The sequence below is a fragment of the Artemia sp. Qi Xiang Cuo genome, chromosome 17 (assembly GCF_049724085.1).
Source record: "Artemia sp. Qi Xiang Cuo chromosome 17, ASM4972408v1, whole genome shotgun sequence".
In the NCBI taxonomy this organism is placed as follows: Eukaryota; Metazoa; Arthropoda; class Branchiopoda; order Anostraca; family Artemiidae; genus Artemia; species Artemia sp. Qi Xiang Cuo.
In genome coordinates, this window is record NC_142810.1 from 55,091,453 (window position 1) to 55,115,962 (window position 24,510).

The 24,510-nt window shown below is 33.6% G+C and overlaps 1 protein-coding gene across 2 annotated transcripts; it reads right to left on the reverse strand.

The window, feature by feature from the left end:
• Positions 1-110: 110 nt before the first annotated feature.
• Positions 111-23,997, reverse strand: LOC148942371 (uncharacterized). 2 transcript variants are annotated; one of them, XM_089103073.1, is made up of 4 exons: positions 23,953-23,997; positions 14,934-15,115; positions 6,490-6,654; positions 111-1,359 (listed from the first exon to the last, which is right to left on the reverse strand). In XM_089103073.1, exons 2-4 carry the CDS (start codon positions 15,004-15,006, stop codon positions 161-163), a joined length of 1,437 nt encoding a protein of 478 aa, XP_088959199.1. In that variant the 5' UTR covers positions 15,007-15,115; positions 23,953-23,997; the 3' UTR covers positions 111-160. The 2 variants fall into 2 exon arrangements, with proteins under 2 accessions (XP_088959199.1, XP_088959200.1); XM_089103074.1 differs by lacking the exon at positions 23,953-23,997 and adding an exon at positions 23,817-23,918.
• Between the last annotated feature and the right edge of the window lie 513 nt (positions 23,998-24,510).

Below are 24,510 nucleotides of genomic sequence, written 5' to 3' on the forward strand. Positions count from 1 at the left end.
AAATAATTTATTAAATTTTATTAACGTATTTTATTAAATAAGTTTTATATAAGTTTTTATTGTAAAATAAAATAAAATATAAAGTCTAGTTGTAGGCTTTTTACAAAATGAGTAGTTTCAATGAAAATGCTCTCTTGCATAAACTACATTTAAAAAGTTTCTAGCGAGTATGCAATCTTTGATGCCTCTGTAAATGGATTAATTGAGAGAAGCATTTCTTACAAACATCGCATTTAAACGGTTTTTCGCCTGTATGCAATCTTTGATGTCTATTCAAATCGCTTGATTGAGAAAAGCACTTCCTGCATACATTGCATTTAAATGGCTTCTCACCAGTATGTACTCTTTGATGTGTGTTCAAAGACCACAATCGAGTAAAGCTTTTCTGACATATACCACACTGAAAAGGTTTTTCACCAGTATGTAGTCTTCGGTGCTGATTCAAATGGGTAAAACAGGAAAAGCATTTCTTACAGAAATCACATTCAAAAGGATTCTTGTCTGCATGCACTTTTTGATGTAAATTCAATTTCTTTGACGAAGAAAAACATTTTTTACATACATCACATTTAAATTGTTTTTCGCCTGTATGCACAGTTTGATGGTCATTCAAATCCGTTGATTGAAAAAAGAATTTCCCACATACATCACACTTAAATGGTTTCTCACCAGTATGCCATCTTTGATGCCTATACAAACTGCTTGATCGAGAAAAATATTTCTTACACAAATCACACTTATATGATTTTATTCCTTTATGTATTTTTTTATGTTTATCTAATTTTTTGCGCTTTTTACTATCTAAGCGATTATCAGAACATATTTTACGATTGTCAAAACCATTTTCTTCGGATTCCAACTGAATTGACTTAGAGTAGCTACTTGTTGACGGTGATTTTTGATTTTTGATTTGTGGTGATTTGTGAATGGTGATTTGTGATTCAAATAGTGGTTCATTCTCCTGCAGGTCTATTTCATACATGTTTGGTAAGAAGTGACCTTCTAGAATTAGATGTTGTCTCACATCATCAATACATTCTCGTAAACAAATGGGACATCTCCTTGTCCCTCCCATCTGATGTTCCAAGAAATGAGCAACAAAATCCCTATAAGCCCGAAATACTGCAGGACAGACGTCACACTCTATTGGGGAAAGTTCTTCACAGCCAGTGTCAATGTGAAGATCTAGTATCAAAAACGATTTTTCTACCTTTCCACAGGTGCCGCAACGCCAGATGCCAGCTGTTAATTCTTCAATAACATTCTCTGTCAGCTTCTTCACCATAACAATAGGTTCTGGGCCTAAGAGCATTGGTTGACTTGGACCATCAGAACTGCACAGAGTAGAATGCATCATCCCTATAGTAAAGAATTGTTTTATTTAAATTAGGAAAATAAAATGAACTAACAAATTGGTGTTATAACAATTATAAACGAAAGACAAGCATTTGATAAATGGTACCAAATTGGGATCTACATTGTCTAGCTTTCCTTAACTTATTAGTTAAGGCTTTCCTTAACTTATTAGTTAAGGCTTTCCTTAACTTATTAGTTGTCAGAGAAACATGAATTTGTGTTAAAAATAAAATCACGTCATCATGTCATCATTAGTGAGAAATTAATTAGTGAAATTAACAGTTACATTACATATTTTTACCCTGTGGTGTGTCCAGTAGAAATAACGATAATAATATCATATCCAAACCTCTTCCTCACAGACTTTGGGTAGTTTTGCGCGATGATCAAACAATTCGTGGTAACGAACTGTAAGTAAGGAGCGACCCAGCTCACCAGTAACCGAAACTCTAAAAAACGGATTTTTGATGCCAATAGATATACCAAAAAATCAGATTTTATGCTGATTTTAAACATCAAGTTTAGTCTTACCCATTAAAAGTTATGTGCCTGAGAAAATTTGCCTGATTTTTGAAAAAAGGGGAAACGACTTCCAAAACTCAAGGAACCTTAATGAAAATCACACCATCAGATTTAACGTACCAGAGAACTCAATTAAATAGGTTTCAAGATCCTATCTGCAAAAATGTGGAATTTTATATTTTTTGTCAGAAGAAAGACAAAATATATTTTATATATTTTGCCTCAACGCCTCACTCTTCACGCTAAAGTTTTTTATTGTTAAAAAAAAGTTGTGAGACAGAGTAAAACTTTACCGTAGAGAGCGAGGCGTTGAGGAGGGGACAGACCCTTTCATATACGGAATAATTTCTCTTCGTTTTAAGTTTTAATGTCGCTCCTTACTTTCAGTTAAAAACTTGTTTTTTTTTAATTTGATAACTATTAAGTGCCAAAAGTTTCAAATTTTGCATTTTTGCATTTTTTGCATTTGCAGAGTTTTGCATTTGCATTTTGCAGAGTTTTGCATTTTTCTTTGAGTCTACTAAGCGCATTAAATGAATCAAATAAGTATTCATATTCCGAAAAAATCGAAACAAATATTATACAAAATAGAAGAATTAATATTATCATAGTGTTTACTTACAAAATTTTCTAAAACGGGCTATTATTATCGCTAATCTATTTGCAAATAGATATTTCATCCTGCTATATCTATCTATTTGTAATATCTATTTCTATATAAATATCTATTTGCAAATAGATATTTATGTCCTGGGGGCACATAAGGTTTACATAGAAAGTTGTTGTATAAATAATAGGCAGCACGATCGCGCAGCCTAAGTAAAGATCGGGGACATTTGAGAACGAGACAAGAAACGGGGACTAAGTAAAGAGGAGGACACTCCCCCACAACCCTCAGGGCAAGGGTTTTAAGTTATGCCCTGGGGGCATATAAGAACGATGTTGGCATAAATTATTATTTACTAATTATTTCCTTTAGAGCAGGGCACTTCGTATAGAAGAATTTGTCGTAGAAACTTCAAAAAGCGCTCATTCAATTGGAAATAGAACTGGCTTGTGCCCTTTTTAATAGTCAAAAGTGATTGGAAGGCGACTAACACCCCTCTCACGCCCACCATTTCCCCAAACACATCCAATCTAAATTTTGATTTAGTCATGTTGTTTAACATAGTTGAAAGTTCTGGAAATTCGGTCTTAGAGGATGACAACCACCATAACAGACCTTGGGGTAAGGGTTGTAATTTATGCCCTGGGGGCATATAAGGTGTTTATAGAAACCGTTGTCGTTTCCACAAGGGCTCATTCGATTGGAAATCGAAAGGCCTAGTGCCCTTTTTAATAGTCGAAAGTGATTTGAGGGCAACTAATCCCCCTTCCACTACCACCCTCCCACGCCAACCTTCCCATTTCTGCTCTTAAAATTTAACCAAATCAAAATAAAAAGTGTATCCAAGCTATCAAAGAAAGTAAACAGATTTTTTTGCGAATGGTATCAAGTTTTCCATTTCAGGTCAACTAGAGGAGATATGAAACTTAATTAAACAGTGCTATTTGTGTCCAGATTTTGAAAAGGGTGCATATTGTCAAAAATTGCTGAAAATTTTTCAGCTTAGAAATAGCAGGCCAAACTATAAATTCTTAAGAAAAGAAAAAATTTAAAGAATTATTTTATATTTCCCTGAAAAGCCTATGTCAATATAAAACGAACTGAAAGTAAATTAACAAAACTTTTTCTAAAAAACAAGCTTGTCAAAGAGAGGTAAAGAACTCCATTCAACAAAAAATGAGTAAACATAAAATCAAATAATCTACCAAGCGTGAAACTACCACAAATCAGCATCGATAAATAAATGAAACCCAAAACGAAAACCCAAAATGAAACCCCCCCCCCCTAACATCCATCCATAAAACCAGCTGGTGGGATCTCTCACTAAAAAGGTGGTAAGAAATACCACCTTGGCATCTGTGTTTTCAATTGATAAGAAAACTCAAACTCGTTGAACCTTAGCTTGCAATTTCTAAATTAATTGCCAAGCATAACCAAAACTCACTTCTTCACAGAATGATTGGTTTCATACTCTAATTCAATAGTGTTTAGTATTTTTGCATGTCTGTGTCATGACCATGCTTAGTGTAGTGTTCCCATCTCTTCTAGTTTAAAAAAGTATGCCTTAAACCCTGACTCTGATTGGTCAGCCAAGCAGCCAATCAGGTCATGTTTAATGTGTTTCTAATTCGTATTTTATTCTTATAGTTAAATCTCGCTGCTATGACAAGAGTTAGCATAGTAATTGGTTTCTTATTCCTTTGTTTTTCATTTGTTTACTCTTTTCCATCTTTTCTTTTTCCTCTATTCCATCTAATCATGTTAATGATAGATGTTAAATAAATAGAACGAATTAATAAATAAAACAAAAAGACAAATTACCAACAAGTTTACGACCTCTCAACTAGAGTAATAATCCTGAATATCACTATTCCTAATAGACAACATAGCTCAGAGAACTTAGTAAAAATTCTAAAACCACTTATTATGAAAGTCAACTTTAAACACCCCTAAATCTTATTCAACATTCCCTGCTAGTCTAGCTTGTCTCTGAATATGATTCCATGACACAAAACAAAGATTAAGGTCCTAAACCACCTGTCTCCAAGGCCGTACCCGGATTTTTTTTCAGAGGGGGTTTTACTAAAAAAAAAAAATTCTGGGGGGGGGGGGGTGGTTACAAAGAAAAAGTTCAAAAAAGGTATAGAAAATTTGTTTGTATCCATTTTTGTTACGTTTTTACGAGTCAGACATACATTTCGGGGGGGGGGGGTCAGGCCCCCTAACCCCCCCCTCCCTCTTGGTACGGCCTTGCCTGGCTCTGATTTTTATGTATCTTGATAGCGCTAGAAAAATAAAAGGACAAATGACTGCTATCGCTTTAAGAAAAGATTATATTTTTTTTTATCAAGGAAGGGCAGTAAACCAATAGTCAAACTACTTTGCTGCAGAATAATTATATCTTACTTGGTTACTAGTATTACTATTACTAGACAACGTGACTAGTATACTAGTTTACTAGTTACTATTTCTTACTTGGTGTACATTAAATGTTCTTTTTAGCGCAAGGCAGTTCTTTTAGTTTTTTTTTTTTTCAAATTTTCATTCATTAAGAGTCAAGGGCTTCTCTTCACTAGGTTGCTGCTAATGCTGCTCATTTTAACCTCCAGTTCCAAATTTTTAACGATGGTTCAGTGATGTAAGTTTTATCCGCTCTATTCTGTAATCGCACCAAAAGTCAAAACTTTTAGTGCCATCTATCCATTCTTAGAGTTACAAATATGAGGCCGTTCTTTTGCACTAAGATCTTACATCTTTCTACAAAGATTTCCGTTCTTTCAACTCATCTTTGTTCTAAGATCTTGTAGCTCACTGATGTTAGGAAAAAGTGTAAAGGACGCCATTTTTCTGCCATATAGAACAAGGATGAGAGAATTTTGATGATATAATCATCATTGTTCTTAGACCGCTGATAAGAGAAGACTGATGAAAGAGGTTAGCAAAAGAACGCTATAAGATCTTAAAACTAAGATTTAACTTTTAAGCGTTCTGTGACTCATGTCTGAGCCACACACATCACATACATATATATATCATCATCACATCTGTCAATAAAATCAAAATTACGCACGAGTAAAGCGGCAATTATGTTCGCCGTTCGTAATTTCTCCAGTTGAACATTGTACAACTTTCAAGCATTGTTCTAATTGGCTGATCAAAGAACACTGTTCTGATTGGCTGATCAAAGAACATTGTTCTGATTGGCTGAATAATCAGAGTCATGGTATAAGGCATACTTTTTAAAATAGAAAAGATGGAAACTTATAAAAGCGGTTCTTCTATCTGTGAGAGGAAACTGACAAAACTTAAGAAGATGTAGTATTAGTAGAGAATACTAGGATACAAATTAGTATTGGTGCAAACTCTTTACACTAATTTCTTGCAATTTTAATTTTCCGCCTTTTAAATACAAGTGTGACGCTAAAATCAAGACAAATGCCACGCCATCAACGAAAATCTTTATTTTTATCGAAAGATGTGACTTTTATTTGGCTCGGGCATTAAATTTTCCCTTAGAGAATTATTTAAGCTTCCTTCAAAATTAAAAAAAAATTCTAATCTTGTATGTTTTGAACGTATTTTCAACATCGTATAGTCAACCTCTCAAAGAGCTACGATCTACGCCACCAATGCAGAAAAGTAATTTTCTTTTCTTGAAGAAGAGGAAGAGGATGTGAACATCCAGTTTATGGTTCTGAACGATGGCAATTTTTAAATATACTTTTTATTTCCACTTGATATCAAATAGGTCACTGTTTCTGTTTTTGGAAAAAAAACAAACAAACAGAACAGAAACAGGTCTATCAAAAACAGGCTGTACAACTTTAAATCACACAACTGTGTTGTATTTAACGCTAGTAACACTTTTAACGCAAGTAAAACTTTCAGTAACACTATTTTAAGTTTCATCTGATGTATAGTGCTTTATCTTTACAAAAGAAAAATTGCTATGAACAAAGTTTTTTTTATTAAAATTACTTTGAAAACACTTAGATTAATTATACCTTCGTCACTGCTAACTTCCGGAGAGTATCCACTTCTAGAGTCATGAGGTGAAGTAGAAATCCTGGGTGAAATATGCTCAGGTAGACTTTGATATTTTAGCGAAAGAGAAGAATTTGAAGTTTCTCTTAGTGTTTCAGAATCGCTTGGTGAAGGATCTTCAACACCTACAATAACAAACAAAAATGATAAAAGAAAAAAAACACATCTAAAATGCTGTAAAAAATATCCTCAATAAATTACCCAGAGACATTGAAGCTCCAAAGCCCAAATAAGCAACAAAAAAAGCAGTGAAACGAGAGGCTCGAATAAATTCAAGTGTGATAATCTAAACATTACGTCAAAAAGTTTCGTTAACTACCTCCTTTTTACGAATTTGGACATTCAAATGATTCGGAAAGCCTTCCTCTATTAAGAAAAAGAAATGAGGAAAGCTTGAATTTGCAATTAATTAAACTTTGAGTCAAATGTATCAGTTTACGGAAATAGGAGGGGGGAGGGGTATGTTTACAAATAATAAGGAGGGGGAAAATTGTCATTCTTTCAATTTTTGTCAATAAAAATACCAGAAAAAAACCACTTTTTAATGAAACTACACCAAAATGGACATTTTTATGAATCTAGCAGGTTTCACGCCCCTTGGATCTCCATGGAATTCAACTCAAACGCTCATTTTCCTCTTCATGATTTTTGCCCAATGCCTATAATTCTGTGTTTTGTCAGAGTCTAGCATTTTTTTTTTTTTATCAAATTACCACACTATAATAAAATTTTCTGATAGGCAGTTCAAACAATTATAACACTATGATGTGATATGATTCATCATAGGCAGCGCAATCACGCTGCCTAAGTAAAGAACGATGGTGGCACAATGCATAATTTTTTTTTTTTCATACCAGGGCACTTCGTATCGAAGGAGTTGTCGTAGAAACTTTGAAAAGGGCTCGATCGATTGGAAATTGGAGTGGCTAGTGCCCTTTCTAATAGTCGAAAGTGATTGGAGGGCAACTAGCCCCCCCCCCACCCATTCCCATCATTCATCCAACAAATGAAATGTGCATTGTCAACAAGTGAATGTGCAGTGTCAGTTTAATATACATATACTGATATTTCGTAATCAAAATGTTAATGTTATTTGATTTATTAAAGTTATAAAAGTAAAAACATTTATATTTTTTTCAGTAAAGTGCAAATTTTGTTTTGGCCTTGGGAAGGCATAGGGGTTTTGAGCCCAAATTATATTAATTTCTGCTCGTTTTGACTTTCGACTCGGTTATATATTGTAATTTGTGTTTGTTTTGTGTTTCATTTATTAATCGATGCTGATTTGTTGTAGTTTCACGCTTCGTAGATTATTTGATTTTATTTATTTTGCTAATTTTCTGCTTAATGAAGTTCTTTACTTTTCTTTGAAAAACTTATTTTGTGGAAAGGTTTTTTAATTAGTTAACACTAAAAGCCCTACTGGGCCATGATTAATACACATTACACTTCAAAAATAATACATGAAAACACCCTTATTATAAACAAAACAAAACAAAAATAAAAAATAGATAAAAAAAAAAAATCAATATCAGCCCATTTTCTTCTTGTTTCAAAATCTTAATATATGATCTTAAAATCAGGACAATAATAAACGAATTCATATCTTAGTTCAGAAAGAAACGTAAACACTACAATTTTAAGCTTTATTTTCTGGCTTTTAGATATACAGAATTTGTCAAATCCCTTTCAATGGACGCTTTGAAAAGGTCGCTGTTAGACTGTAAAACCAGTTAGACTGTAAAGACTGTAAAAGACTGTAAAGACTGTAAAGACTGTTAGACTGTAAAGACTGTTAGACTGTAAAACCAGAAATCTGCACACTGGAATAAGACAAGACAGATAGTTGCATATCTAAAATCCTACTATTTAGTCCACATGTCCTAGCTTTATCAACAAAATGCTGCTCAACATCAGAGCCATATCCATTTGTTTTTTCGGGAGGGGGGGGGGGGTGTTACAAAATCATATTTTTTCGGGACGGGGGTAAATAAAAACTTAAAAACACACATTAAAAATCTATTTACATTCATTTTTGTTACGTTTTTACGAGTTGGACAAAGATTTCGGGGGAGGCAGGGTCAAACCCCCTGACCAGCACTACTGTTGTAAAATTACTGTAAAGTAAAGACCCAGTTAGTAAAATTGGTAAAATGAGGTACTCCCTAGGAAATATAGGGTAAAATTGTTGTTTTAGAGTTGCCCTATAGTTAGAAGACCAGTTGAACAATTTGCTTTTCTATCATTTTTTTTTAGCTTTTAATAAAAACATTTAAGATTTTAATTTCCCTAGGCTTAAAAAGGTAATATCCCTCCTCTATTTTGAAAACCAATAGGTAGAAATTTTCTTATGTAGCCCCAAACTAATTAAATTGCCCCTCCTCTATTTTGAAAACTAACAGGCAGAAATTTTCTTGTGTAGTCCCAAACTTATTACAAGTTATTACGAGTATTTACCAATTTACGTACCCCAAACTAAATAAATTGCCCCTCCTAAATTTAAAAACTAACAGGCAGAAATTTTCTTATGTAGCCCCAAACCTGTTACCAGTTACTACCAGTATTTACCAATTTATGTGTCCCAAACTAAATAAATTGCCCCTCCTCTATTTTGAAAACTAACAGGCAGAAATTTTCTTATGTAGCCCCAAACATATTACCAGTTATTACTAGTATTTACCAATTTATGTGTCCCAAACTAATTAGTATTTTAACAAAAATTATATTCATTTACGTTAAGAAAATGTCTACCTATTGGTTTTCAGAATAGTTTTGATTTTAACTGATAAAAACTATATATCAGTAAAAACTGATATAAAGCCCCCTCTTAATGACTGTATCTGTAGTTAATTCTTATGAATATAGAGGAGGAAAATACAATGTATTTTCCGATGTGCATGGGAGGGAGGGGCAGATTGCCTTTTAAAAAAATTGTTTTCAGTGAAAATACAAAAAGGTTTATCATCTATTTATGATCTATTATAATCGAATGACCTTGCGATGGTAGAATGTTTGCTGCCTAGTGTATCCGCTCTAAAGTAGCAATGGCAAAAAAAACTCAGTAAAAAGCATCAATTTTGCCCTGGGTTTTAAGCCTAGAACACACATAAATTTTCGGGCACTGCTTTCAGCAGCTCAGTGGGCAAACGACAGCAGTACAAAATACATGCCTTTTGTGCGAGACTTTCACAACTAAATATCATGAACACCATTCGTCAACTGCAGCTTATCAATAAGTTCATGATTGATCTCAACTTATTATCTAGTTCTTTTGTTACTATTACTGAATTCTTTTATTATAAAGATTTAAAATTTTATAAAATATTTATTTCATTAAAAAAATTAATTAAACTTTGAATGCTTTCATTATTATATATCTAACTATTATTGTTATTAAGATCTTTTGATAATCATGCTGAAAAAAGGAGACAATTATGATTTCTTATTTTACGATCACGATCAAATTTGGCACCCTTTTCGCGAATCGGCACCGAAAACAAAAAAAAATTCAAGCTCAAATCGGTGCCGTTTTCTTTGCCAATCGGCGCTGAAAAAGCTACGTGTGTTCTAGGCTTTAGAATGGCTAACTTTTGCTATAGACCAACAGGCCAAATGATATTGCTTTCTGAATTTTTTTAGTGGAAAGATTAGATAAACTGTTCATTAAAAAATTATAAGCAAATGTAGATAAGATGATATCCTGTAAGAGAAGGGCTAATCGAATACCAATCTATCACTCAATCATAAACACTTCACAACAAAATTAATGATTGCAATTATAAATTAGGCCTGTATCAATTTTTCGCCCTGTTGTGTGTATCCAGTAGAAATCAAGATAAGAATATCATATTTGAACCCGCTCCTCCAAGTTTTTAGGTAGTTTTGCGCGATGATAACTACAAGGCACCGTAAAATATGTCAGTAAAAGGTAAAATATTGGTAAAATACCGGTAAAATACCAATTTTATAGGGGTCAGTAAATTACGGTAAAATGCTCAATTTTACTGTTTACAAGACTTTGCACCAGCAGAGCTTACAAAGTAAATCCAACTGTTATACATTTTATAATGAATTTCAAGAACATTTTCTTAAACTAACAGAAGTTACAATAAAAAACTTAGTCCAACAAACAAGGAAAAATACAAAGCAATTACAATCATAACACAGATTACAGCAAAGAAAATATGAAATAACAACAAAAATAAAGTTAAAAGACTTTTAAAGCATACAACTACCATAGATCTGTATCAACATATGAATGAAAACTAAAAAGCTGAAATTATAATAGATAGCCAAGCAGAGCAAGCAGAAACTACATCAAAGAGGAGTAAGGCTATCTACCTCTGTGTCTTCTAAAGACCAGATCAGAATTTGCACTTAACTGACATTTTTTTTTATGTGAAACTACGCGACGAAGACCACACTGCTTTTCCATAACAAGCACCAAAAGCACGAAGAACAATAGGGAAATCCAGAATTTAGAAAAATGCATACAAAAGCATAAATATGATATAGTCAAAGCTCTAAATTCTAATATTCCTACTGTTTTATTTGATTCTGCATTAGGCAGCCATATTTTTGAAAATCCTAGACACAATATACTTTTTGATGAATCGGCCATTATTAGCAATGACCTAGGCATAAAACAGGTAGTCTGAGAAGCAATTGAAATCAGACTTAAGATTAATAATAATATTTCCTTAAATAGGGGCTTGGGGGAATATACACTAAATGCTCTAAACACAAATTTAATTAAAAATAATCTTCACAAAAAGACCTTTGAGGTTAGCTGCCAGAAAGACTGGATTAGCAATAAGAACGTATTTTTAAATTATTTTTCTTTCATCTCATTGAATCACCTTGTTCTACCTTACTTGTTATAGGTCCTGGTTGAACTTCGCTGAAGTAAGGATGCTAGGACTGCTTTGAAAAAAAAATTGGTTTTATTGGTCGCATGTCGTTGTGAGTCTTTTTTCTTTTATATATTTTTGTCTTGCTGAGGACGGCCCTTGGACATAGGGCCGAAATATCCATTCAAATTATTTCCACTGACTTGCAAAAAGATTTCCCTATTGTTCTTCGTGCTTTTGTTGTTAGGTGTGAAACTACGTTTTGTTTATTCAAGTTGACAATTTAAATACATTCTTAGACCACACTGGCTATACATGACAAACGAAACTCAGAGAAGAGAGAAAGTAACAAAATGAAAAATAAAATCAAAAAGGTTGAAAAAACGAGTATTTTGTCAGCCAGCTAACAATTAATAATACAAAATATAAGCAAATATTTCGACAAGTACCTCCGCCAAGTCGTCCTCAGTTCTAAACAAAAACAAAAAAGAGAAGAAAAAAAAAACCAGAATCTAACCTTTAGAAGTTTACTGTCCAAAGACAGAATAGACACCCATTCTTAGACCACACTGGCTATACATGACAAACGAAACTCAGAGAAGAGAGAAAGTAACAAAATGAAAAATAAAATCAAAAAGGGTGAAAAAACGAGGATTTTGTCAGCCAGCGAACCATGAAGAAGACAAAATATAAGCAAATATTTCGACAAGGACCTCCGCCAAGTCGTCCTCAGTGCTAAACAAAAACAAAAAACAGAACAAAAAAAACGAGAATCTAACCTTTCGAAGTTTCCTGTACAAAGACAGAATAGACACTCATTCTCAATAGTCTATTCTGTCTTTTGTACAGGAAACTTCGAAAGGTTAGATTCTCGTTTTTTTTCTTCTCTTTTTTGTTTTTGTTTAGCACTGAGGACGACTTGGCGGAGGTCCTTGTCGAAATATTTGCTTATATTTTGTCTTCTTCATGGTTCGCTGGCTGACAAAATCCTCGTTTTTTCACCCTTTTTGATTTTATTTTTCATTTTGTTACTTTCTCTCTTCTCTGAGTTTCGTTTGTCATGTATAGCCAGTGTGGTCTAAGAATGGGTGTCTATTCTGTCTTTGTACAGGAAACTTCGAAAGGTTAGATTCTCGTTTTTTTTGTCTTCTCTTTTTTGTTTTTGTTTAGCACTGAGGACGACTTGGCGGAGGTCCTTGTCGAAATATTTGCTTATATTTTGTCTTCTTCATGGTTCGCTGGCTGACAAAATCCTTGTTTTTTCACCCTTTTTGATTTTATTTTTCATTTTGTTACTTTCTCTTTTCTCTGAGTTTCGTTTGACAATTTAAAATATTCTGATATTTATTCCTGAAGTCTGAAGAGCTTTGGAGTTATAAAATTATGAAAGATAAAACGTTTAAATGTTTTTTTTTATAATTCTGGTTAGAAAACGCATTTTCTTTGACTCATAATGAATGTACCATGACTGTTTCTTACGGGCTTGGATTCTCATAAGACCTTGAATATTCAGTTTAGCTTTGTTATTTAAGCTATTCATTCATTAGCATGTTTTCCTTTTTCTATTTTTGAAGACTTGTTTTGTACAGACAAACTTCATGGCTTTTAATAATTTGAATTTTTAAATCAATAACGTTTTTATTAAATTTATTGTTTTATTTATTTCTTTATTATTTACTTGTCCACCCAGAGTCAAAAATAGTATCAAAATTAGCGTCAGATTGAAAAGAAAATTACAACTACGCCATTAGATTATCCATAGCCAACAAAAAAAAAAAAAAAAATAGGAGAATTACAATCTCTAACAAGATCGCTTTTTTGCATGAGTATTCATCTTCTTTTTTTCTATCGCTGCTAGTGGAGCATAAATTATAAACTCCATGCCAAAGCTTGTTCTAAGTAGCAGGGCAATACCTCTGCACAGGGGCAAAGGTATTATGCATGCCCAAAGTGCTACAGGTTTGTGCAGGTAGGTTTTTTAATAATGATTAGTTATGTTAAAATTAAGAGGAACTCGGAACAGATTAAGGTTGGTACAGCTGTTGTCCTCAGGTGGCTTGGTACTGCAATGAAATATCTGTAGCAATAGTGTTTATAAATATCAATAATTTAATAATCTTATCAATTAAATTCACAAACTTTTCATAACAATTTTTTAATTTCTCATAACAATACAAAGTGAAGTAAACATACTGCAGGTAAAATACACTTTGATTTGGTAGATTTCCCAGAACCTTACTGGAAAAAGTACTTCAGAAAATCTTAGGAATTTATTTGCAAAGTGGGAATTTATTTTAGAGGGTGGTTGAGCTTATTTTGGGCTAAATTGTGGGCTAAAAATGTTTTAATTTTCCTAAAAAGGGCTGAACATGTTATTTGTTTTTCAAACTAAATAGTTGTTGATTACTTCTAAACCAACCATGTGAGGGCAAACCTCATGATGAAGCTTCATAAAGCTTCATCATGACAAATGACTTCCTGGTGATGAACGTGATGATTCATGGGGCAAAGGGTTTGGCAACTGGAGCTTATATATGACAAAAAAGCTTCAAATCATAGTCAATAATAACCCAAAGTCCCTCTCCTCACCCTCCTCATGCTGGGTGTCACCAAACAATATGGATGTTTAGGAATGCTACATCCAAGATATAGGACTTTGCATTTTTAGGCATTGATCTCTACACACTAATCCAATGACCATTTGGATAGCTGGTTCAAATCGTTCTGCACTTTTGACTGTTTTATATTGTCTTTGACCTGTTAAATGAGCTTGCAATCATCCACATATAGCATCAAATAATTTTTCAAGTAGGTTGCAAAGTTGTTGATGTGCAAGCTGAATGATGTACAACCCAGGAAGGTTCCCTGAGGTACTCAACTCCTGACTGGTTGCAATTCAGGGAAGACAGCATTGCCATTGTAATTTTACACCATCAATCTCTTAGTCTTGCCAGTTAAAAAGGCCTCCCAAGTTAAATTCCTTATTATGTTTCTTTGTTTCTTAAACATGTCACAGTCATTATCAGATTTACCTTTCACATCTTTTATATGTAGCTACTATATAATCTTTTTCTTTTGGTTTTCATGTATGGCTAAGCCAGTTACAAATGTCTAAACAGACAATTTTGAAACAGAGCCATAATACAATTATGATAAGAAAAAGAAGCAGATCTCAGATAAATATTATGTCTGCTGCAATCAACTTTCACATTGGTTGTAATGTTTTTTGTTTCTTTTTTATCATGCCTACACAAAAGGAAGGGAAAATTCTTCTGCCTAAGATTTGGTTGTCTCTGCAACGAGGCAAAATTATGAATCTGTGAATAAAAATAAACAATTTTAATAAATTAAGCTTTTATGTGTTTTATTCAACAAAATCTCATTAATCCATTTCAACAATGAAGGGTTTGATCCAAGAGCATTGCAACTTCTTTTTTATAACTTTTTCCCAAGAATTACTTTATAAGCAAGAGAAACAAAAAGAGAAAATTATTTACTAAAGCAAAGGATATTTAATTTTATTCCTTTACTGGAAAGTTAATTCAGTAACTTACCTTTCTTAATACCAGAAACTTCCGAAGGAGTGAGATGTTCAGCCCTGTTTGGAATTTGAGGAGGTAAGTCCATAACACAAACTTTGAATACAGTAAATACCACTTATGAAGTGTGAAATACCAGGAATAATACTTGGATAAAATAATCCATTTTCATTCAGGAGAGTAGAAGTACATAGTCCCTAAAAATACAGAAGTCAAAATGACTCCTTCATGGCAAAACAAAGCCAAATATGTCTTGAAGCAGTTGAAAGAATAGGTTCAACTTCTTCAGTAGTTGAAAACATTTGAAATATATTTAGTTTAATTTTTTTGTCAATTTTTTTCAACATAACAGATGCTAAAAATAAAAAGCTGGATTTTTATCTAACTGCATTTAAAATAGAGGTTTGGAATTTAAATACAATAAAAAATCACAGTAAATCTGCAGATTAGCTTTTTAAACTTGAAAAATTTAGGGCACTGAAAATGTGATACTCTAAACTAGAGCCCAGTAACTTATTTTGTAGCTGGTGAACTGCTTTATCAATCATGATACTTATCCATTTTATGTTTCTTATCCTTGTTCTTTTTTAGGGGAAGAGGCAATGAGAGCTCATAAAAATTATAATTTTATTTTAATTTGAGAACAGTTCCACAATAAAATTGCAGATTATCAGCTTTTATTATCTTGGCAAAGTGACACTTTCCCAATCCAGTTAAAAATCTAAACTAGGACCCAGGAACATGTTCCATGGTTTTGCTGCAGCTCAATTCTAACTTGAAACACTTGCAAAATAACTAGAGACTAATCAAAAAGACCCTTATGTAGATTATTTACAAATTTGTGTACATGATAGTTACTCAATATGAAAAAATATATTTATACTCATATCAAATATTTAGTCACATTATATACTACTACCAGCAAAGAACTAGCTTCAGTCATTATCCAAGTGGTTGCAATTTCACACATTAGGGGGGTGGGGGTAGTGAAGTTCATTTCCAATGAAATATATATTATATTTGTATTCAGGATGAAAATTCTGATTCTAAAGGTATGTAAATTTTTTTTAGCCTTCTCATTAGATAATAATTTTGAAAATTCACTCATTTTTTGTTCCAGCATGTCTGCTTTTGAAGAGCTGCCATTCTAGACCTTCACCATAACAGTTTTAATATAGGTTTAGTTGAAACTACAATTTACAACTTCATTGGCATAACACACAACCATATTATTATGCCTATTTGGAGAGCTTAGTAGTTTTTTTTTTGTATTATTATACCAATATTTTTGCATTTTTCCTCAATATGAAAATGGATTAGGTAGAAGACGTAGGCTAATTATTATTCACTGATCAGATTGGTTCCAAAATTTAAAGAAATTTAATTTAAAAAATAAAGAAATTTACTCAATATGGGGTAATTTGGAGGCCTAGCCCTGAACCCTTTAATGAGTGATTTAAAATGTGCGTTAAATTAGGATTTAAATAACAAGTTAAACTTTCATAAAAAAGCCATTCTCATTGAAGAAAAATTGCAATCCTTCAAAAACTCAGTTAGAAATTAAATTGATACTTCCTTGTTAGCTAGTACAAATTTGAGAATTTGTATTGCAAACATGAGACAACAACCTATTTTCATGTTTTCTATATCAATTAGCTTCAGCTTGGTGGGATAATACATTGTAATAAACATTTTAATTAAACATTTAGTTGGTATTTTGGTTAGGTTAGTTTAGGTTACACATTTAATATAATGCAGAATGGGCAGCAGCCCTTCCATAATTCTTTGTAGTAGTTTCCATAGTTCTGTTACGAAACTATTATATTTACATCATATTTTGGTATATTTCATTATGATTAACCTAACTTCAATTCTCGAGTGTGTACTAGCTAACAAGGAAGTGCCAATAAATCACTGAATTTTTCTTATTTCATAAACTGTCATATACACATAATTCACTCTTTTTTTGTTCCAGCATGTCTCCTTTTGAAGGGCTGCCATTCCAAACTTTCACCATAACAGTTTTAATATAGGTTTAGTTGAAACTACAATTTACAACTTCATTGGCATAACACACAACCATATTATTATGCCTATTTGGAGAGCTTTGTAGTTTTTTTGTATTATTATACCAATATTTTTGCATTTTTCCTCAAAATGAAAATGGATTAGGTAGAAGACGTAAGCTAATTATTATACACTGATGAGATGGGTTCAAAAAATTAAAGAAATTTACTCAACATGGGGTAATTTGGAGGCCTAGCCCTGAACCCTTTAATGAGTGATTTAAAATGTGCGTTAAATTAGGATTTAAATAACAAGTTAAACTTTCACAAAAAAAGCTGTTCTCATTGAAGAAAAATTTCAATCCTTCAAAAAATCAGTTACAAATTAAATTGGTACTTCCTTGTTTGCAATACAAATTCGAGAATTTGTATTGCAAACATGAGACAACAACCAATTTTCATGTTTTTTATATCAATTAGCTTCAGCTTGGTGGGATAATACATTGTAGCTACATTTTAATTAAACATTTAGTTGGTATTTTGGTTAGGTAAGTCTAGGTTATGTATTTAATATAATGCAGAATGGGCAGCCCTCCTCCATAACTCTTTGTTGCAGTCTCCATAGTTCTGTCATGAAACTATTATATTTTCATCATATTTTGGTATATTTCATTATGACTAACCTAACTTCAATTCTTCAGCGTGTAATAGCTAACAAGGAAGTACCATTAAATCACTGAATTTTTCTTATTTCATAAACTGTCATATACACCAATATCTTTTATTAGATTATTTAAATTCACATAATGTGCTAACTAGTAGACTGGGATAATGAAAAAAACTAAATTTCATAGAACTTTTTTTCTAAAATAAAAAAAAATCAGATTTTTTGGTGTGAAGACTTACATTAAATGTCAACTAGAAAATTATTACTAAAATGTTATTCACTCAAAGGAATACAATAAGAAAAGTTATAAAAAAAATACAAATGTTTTATTGGGACTAGACACCTCCTAAAATCTTAGTAGTTACATTCTGTGTATACCACCATCACTTTACTGTAATCAAAATGAAGTTGGTGATCAAATGAATAATGTCTATTGAGTTGCATATAAGATTTTTATAATGATTCTTGCAAAAAAAAATTACCAACTCTTGACCCATGCAATTATTTGGAGGTAAGTTTTCAACCTCCTACTTATTTGATCATTTCTTACCTTTACACAAAAAAAAAAATAAATATAGATAAAAATTGCTCAGAATATCCTGTTATTAGGTATAACTGGTTTTGCCAAGTTGTTTAAACTGTGTGAGATCTACAGGATGTTCAAACACAGAAAAAGAAATGGAATTTAAGTTAAAAATACTAGTAAAAATAGCAGCAACCCTTTTTCATTATAATTTTTCATGCTGTGTAAATATTACACAGTGGGTTTAATTATAGCATTTTCTATGTTGAGTGTGCTGAATAATCACAAGAGAAGTAAAAAGCAGATGTGCTAAATAACATAATCAATTATGGTAAATCAAACTACTTGACATAAAATGTTGATTGCACCAATCAGGGCCATGTTCATGAGGGAGGTGGGAGCTACCATCTTTGACCCCTCCCCTTGAAAGTTTTGTAGAACTTGTCCAAAGTAACATAAATGCATGCAAAAAATTTCTGATGCATTTTGCAAAGTTTTTTTTTGCCTTTTCTGCAAATATCCCTTTCCTCTTTTCTTGCAAATGTACAGGCATTTTTATACACAGCTAAATTTATCAACCAATTAAAAGATTAAAACTTTGAGCTGTCTTGGGAGTTTGCTTTTTAATCTCTAGCAATAGACAAAAAAAATTTTTATTGAAAAAAAGCTTGTTTTTACTTTAAACCTACTGCCAGGTTAGCTGGATATCTCTAATATTTATTTTTATTTGCTGAAATACCCAAAAACCGATCTTGACTTTGAACAGACAACCCAAAAATCTTGATCATTCCCATTAGAACTTCAGCATGCTTCTCCTGTAGGCAATGCTCATATAATGATTTTGATTGAAGATCATTAGGTGTAATGAAGATAGACTAGTAAGTGCTGCTTATTATCAGATGTTGAGCTATGGTTCAAAAACATTGTGACCATCCCAAATTAGGTCATTACTAGAAAGAGTGGGAATGGCTTACTTATGGAATGATGGTCTTGGTTCCCCTGATCTACCAACAAATTTAGTAAGCCAGGTTCAATCTTAGAGGGTCAAGAAATTCAGTATTGGCAAGGGCTGGTTTTAAATTCTGCTACATTGAATCATTATAATCAGGTTAAACCTAGTTTTGGAGAGGAAATTTATTTTAAATTCAATTTACCAGCTATGATTTTATGTTGATGGATTCAGCTTAGGGCGAATAGCCTTCCAATCCAGAGCAGGCAAATGGTGTTCGACAGGGGGATAGTACATCCTGATGGTCGGTATGTGTGTCCTCTTTGTAGGGATGAGGACGAAGATTTGGACCATTTTCTCCAAAAGTGCCTGGTGCTCTCTGATTTAAGGGAAAATTACTTACATGGGATTGTTTTGCTGCTTCCAAAAATTTTACAAAGTAGTAATCCAACCACAATATTTCGTATTGGTGCGTACATAGAGAAGGGATTTGAAAGAAGGAAAAGTTTTTATAATTAATTATTATTAATTATATGGAATTAAAGTTATTGTTTTGGTAATTTAGCAGAAGGTGTTTTTTGCTATGTATCATGTTAATGTGTGTTTCATAATTTGCTCTGTTGTAATTTTTCTATTTTTCATAATTTTTGTGTGTATATGGCTCTTGGGCTTTTGAAATACATGATCTATCTATTCTATAATGAGAAGAATCATAATTGGCCAATTGTATTCAAAGTCTTCTGGACATGGTCAGTCATAAATTTTCAAAAACCTTTTATTTGAGATCTCTAATTGCCTTCAAATGGCTAATAAAAATCAAGTGCTGGATTACCTAGTTATTATCTTTTTTTTGTTTTTGCTGAAATACCAAAAAACTTACCCACTAGTATCCTACAACTTTACCTCATAAATAATAGCATTATTAGTTCTCAGGCCTGTATCAACTAAGGACAGGGCTCCATTGGAATTATTTTTGTGAGGCCCTCTCTATATAATAAATTTTTAAGTAAAATTAAAATTCAGTATTCAAACAAATATATATATATATATATATATATATATATATATATATATATATATATATATATATATATATATATATATATATATGTATATAGTATGGGGAGACCAATGGTTATGCCACAGGCTTTTATATCTTGAATCTTATCATCACTTGTCCTCTATCTGAGGCTGTTGCCCTGGCAAAGCAACAGGTTTTCTTAAATCATCCCCTACTTCTTGCATTTTTATATAACATTTAGCACAGTTGTTTGTGTCTTGCAATATTTCTTCCATGAGATCCATTGGGTTACAAGAGATCCCATAATTTAAAGTACATGTAAGGTAAACTTTAGCAGCTTCATCAGGTCTAGAGTACATTTGGCCAAATGAATGTGGTTCAAATATCACCTATATGTGTCAATGATGGATGTGTCACTAAATTGATTTTGTGATGAATTTTTCTAGCTATTTTGAAGCTGAAAATATTGTAACTTTTGATTACTTGATCATCACTTATGTTGAATGAAGCTAAAGAAAAACATAAGTTCAAGTTTTGAATTTGTTTGTGGAATTCTTTAAAGAGCAAGTGCTGTCTCAAAATAGGTCAAACCAATTTAATTGGAAATTGTAAAGGTAGCAATGCAATTTGACCAAGTAGGGAAGAACCTTTGATTAAATTGCCATTATTGGCTATTTTTTCCTACAGAAAACTGGAGGACTCCACAATGAAAACATACAATGTTGAAGGGTCCCAATAACTTTTAATTAACACTTGCACAGTTTACAGCATCTTTGTAGGTTTTTACTGGGTTTTAAACCATAGTTTGTTGATCTAGCACTTAATTTCTATGAGCCATTTGAAGGCAAACCAAGCAATCCTTTACAAATTACAAGATGATGGTGGAGGAGCTGTTAGATGCTAACCTGGAAACACTTATATCAGAAGATGTCGAACCCTCATCGCTAACTCTAAAAAAGACCTTACTAGAGAGCCAAGCCAAACACACCAGCGTAACACGGAATAAGAACCCCAAAACTCTACCTGTCATCACCCCAAAAATCAAGAAACTATACACCAGGAATAGAAAACTTTGGAAGACGTACACGAAACAGAAAACTACAGCTTTGTACAAGCAGTAAAAAACTGCAAGGAACCTCCTCAGAAAATAACCCAGAAAACTGACCTCAAACTACGAAGAACGACTGGCCAAAAACGTCAAGGAATACCCAAAATTATTCTGGAAATACATCTCCCATAAGAAGCCAGGCAGACACACCGTACCAGACCTGGTACACAACACCTCTATCTCCTCTTGCTCCTCTGAAAAAGCAAACCTGCTTAATCAGCAGTTTGCCTCAGTGTTCTCCATGGATGACCCCCAATCAACCCCCCCACCAACAGAACAGGCTCACACTCCCTTCCCGATGGTACACTCACCAGTCACAAATGAAGAAGTAACCAAACAGCTTAAGGACATCGATCCCAACAAATCAACGGGACCTGATGGTCTCAGCCCACAACTGACTAAGGAATTAAGCCCTGCAATATCAGCCCCACTGGTAAAACTATTCAATCTGTTGCTGGCAAAAGGAAAGCGTCCAGGGGACTGGAAGAAGGGACTAGTCATCCCAATTCACAAGAAGGGTAGCAAAACTTCTGCAGCAAACTTCAGACCTATCAGCCTTACATGTGTGGCATGCAAGGTCATGGAGAGAATCATAAACAAGCGTATCATTAACCATCTTAAGGCCAACTCACTTATCAGCAGCAGTCAGCATGGTTTTCGCTCAAAGAGATCGGTGGACACAAATCTTCTTGAGTCATATAGTCTTGTAACTGACCTACTAGAGAGAGGATTACCTGTGGATATAATATTGTTAGACTTAGCCAAAGCATTTGACAAGGTTTGTCACCGATACCTCATTCACAGGCTACTTACTCTATCTGTTAGTCCACAAGTGGTCAGTTGGACAAAGGACTTTCTGAGGGACAGAACACAGCAAGTGAAAGTGATAACTGGACCAAACAGCCATGTCCTTTCTGACGAAATCAAAGTCACTAGTGGGGTTCCCCAGGGCAGCGTCCTGGGCCCCACCCTGTTTAACATCTACATAAATGAGCTACCCCTCATCACCAGCAACAAAACCACCCTACATGCGGATGATTTGAAACTCATAGGTCCGGCCAACACCTCTTCTTCCATCCAATCCCTCCAAACTGATCTCAACCACATGTGCTCCTGGGTCAAAAGATGGATACTGGAATTCAACGCAGAAAAATGCAAGGTCATACACTTCGGACACAAAAACCCCAAACATCAGTACCTCATGACCCAAAATTCTGGAAGTCACCACACAATTAAGCCTGTCCAGGAGGAGAGTGACCTTGGCATCATCGTTGAGTCCCAGTTGAAATTCAGCTCCCACTCACAGAAAATCTCAGCCAATGCTAGTAGAGCCCTAGGCATCATCAAACACAGCATCACCAGTAGGAGTAAACACGTAATCACCAAACTCTACAAAGGATTAGTAAGACCTAGACTGGAGGTGGGGACGATACTGGCCACCCCTTGATTCAAAAAGGACAAGGCAGTTCTTGAGCAAATCCAACAAAGGGCCACTAAGATGATTGTCGGCATGGAAAACAAGACATACAGTAAACGGCTGAAGGAACTCAACCTCCCCTCCTTAGTATACAGACGGAAACGGGGAGACATGATCCAGGCGCACAAACTCCTCTCAACCAATTGAGAAAATGAGATCCTGGAGATCAACACCTCCCACAAAACACGAGGACACCTTAGACGAATCCGCAAATATCACGCTACAACTGGAGCAAGATGCAATTTCTTCTCGAATCGGATTGAGAACCTCTGGAATAACCTCAAGGAGGACACTGTGGCTGCTGAATCAACAGATGCTTTCAAACGCCATCTGGATGCTGAGTGGAAAGATACACCGTGGAAGTTTGACTGGGAAGCACCAGAATCTTCCACCAGAACTTAACCAACAACAACAGTCATCATAAGGAGTGATTCAACAGGATCGAAAGTCCTTATTTCACTCCAAGCTGTGATTTAAGGTAATTAAGGTAATAAGATTTCCCAAATATAAGGTTTTAAAAGATTTATTACTAACCAAGTTCACAGGACTTTAAAGCCAATTGGCCAACTATAATTCTTTTCATTATATGAGCTGTGCCTACTGGGGAAACCTACTGAAATTCCAACAGGGATGACCAAGATTTTTGGGTTGTCAGTTCAAAGTCAAGATCAGTTTTTGGGTATTTCAGCAAATACAAATTATTAGGAACATCCAGATAATCTAGCAGTAGGTTAAAAGTAAAAGCATTTTTATCAACAAAAACAGAGCTTTGTTTATAAATAGAGATTAAGAAGTAAACTCCATGACAATTCAAACTCAGAACAACTTCTTCTTAAAGTAGTGAATCAGTTATTTTGTAGGCTTACTTTTTGGTATGTTTCAATTATTAACAGATGTGTTTCAGTTAGTTTGGTATGCTACTGTATGTTTCAGTTATTATATTTTCAATGTTTTCAGTTACTGTATGTTTTTGTTATGTCATTGACATTGTTAGGCTATAGACTTTTTTATAATTGTTTAGTGTGACAAGCTTGTTAAAGCTTACCGTATTTTGGTATTAATAATATTAATAATAATGTTTTTAAACACATTTTAATACCTTAACTAGTGCTGATAGCTTCTTAGGTTGGCTACAAACATAAAATACCTTTTGGCCCCTTTGAGGGCTCAAGATGCAATTAGCCCCAGAAGCAATTATTGAATTACAAAAGACTATAAAAGAAGCAACAAATGATGTTTCCACTTTCATCCTAGCTAAATTATATGACCCGATAAAAATTTACCAAAAATTAAAGGTAAACAACACTCTTTTAACTTCTATCTTTAATTTTATTCAATCAAACCTCATTAATTAGCAGGGTTGCCGACGATGAATATTTTCCATTAGCATCCAAAAATGTGTCCTTTTCAGACAAATTATGTCCATATTTTGTCTATAATATGTCTATAATAAGTCCATCTTGAAATATCAGAAACTAGTTTTTTTACGACTTGTGAACCTCCTTCAAAGTGGTCAGTTACCAACGAATATAATGAAAACGATAAAGATTCATTTAGTATATCCATACAAAATGAACTAGTGTGAAAACACAAAAGTCATAAAATCATGTAAACAGCAAAAAACTAATTGTGGGAGCTTAAGGCTCATTTTCCTACGAGAGCTCCACTTGACAGGTATGGCCGGCTTGAGGGTCAGCATTTTGACTTCTTTTGGTAGCCTTTTGCAAATCAGAGTATTTCTTGCGCATGTCATAAGGTAAAATCCAGGAGTCAAGCGACGTTGCGGAGCACTAGGTAAGCTGGGTTGCCTTTCAATCAGGGGGGTGACATCCCCAAAGGCA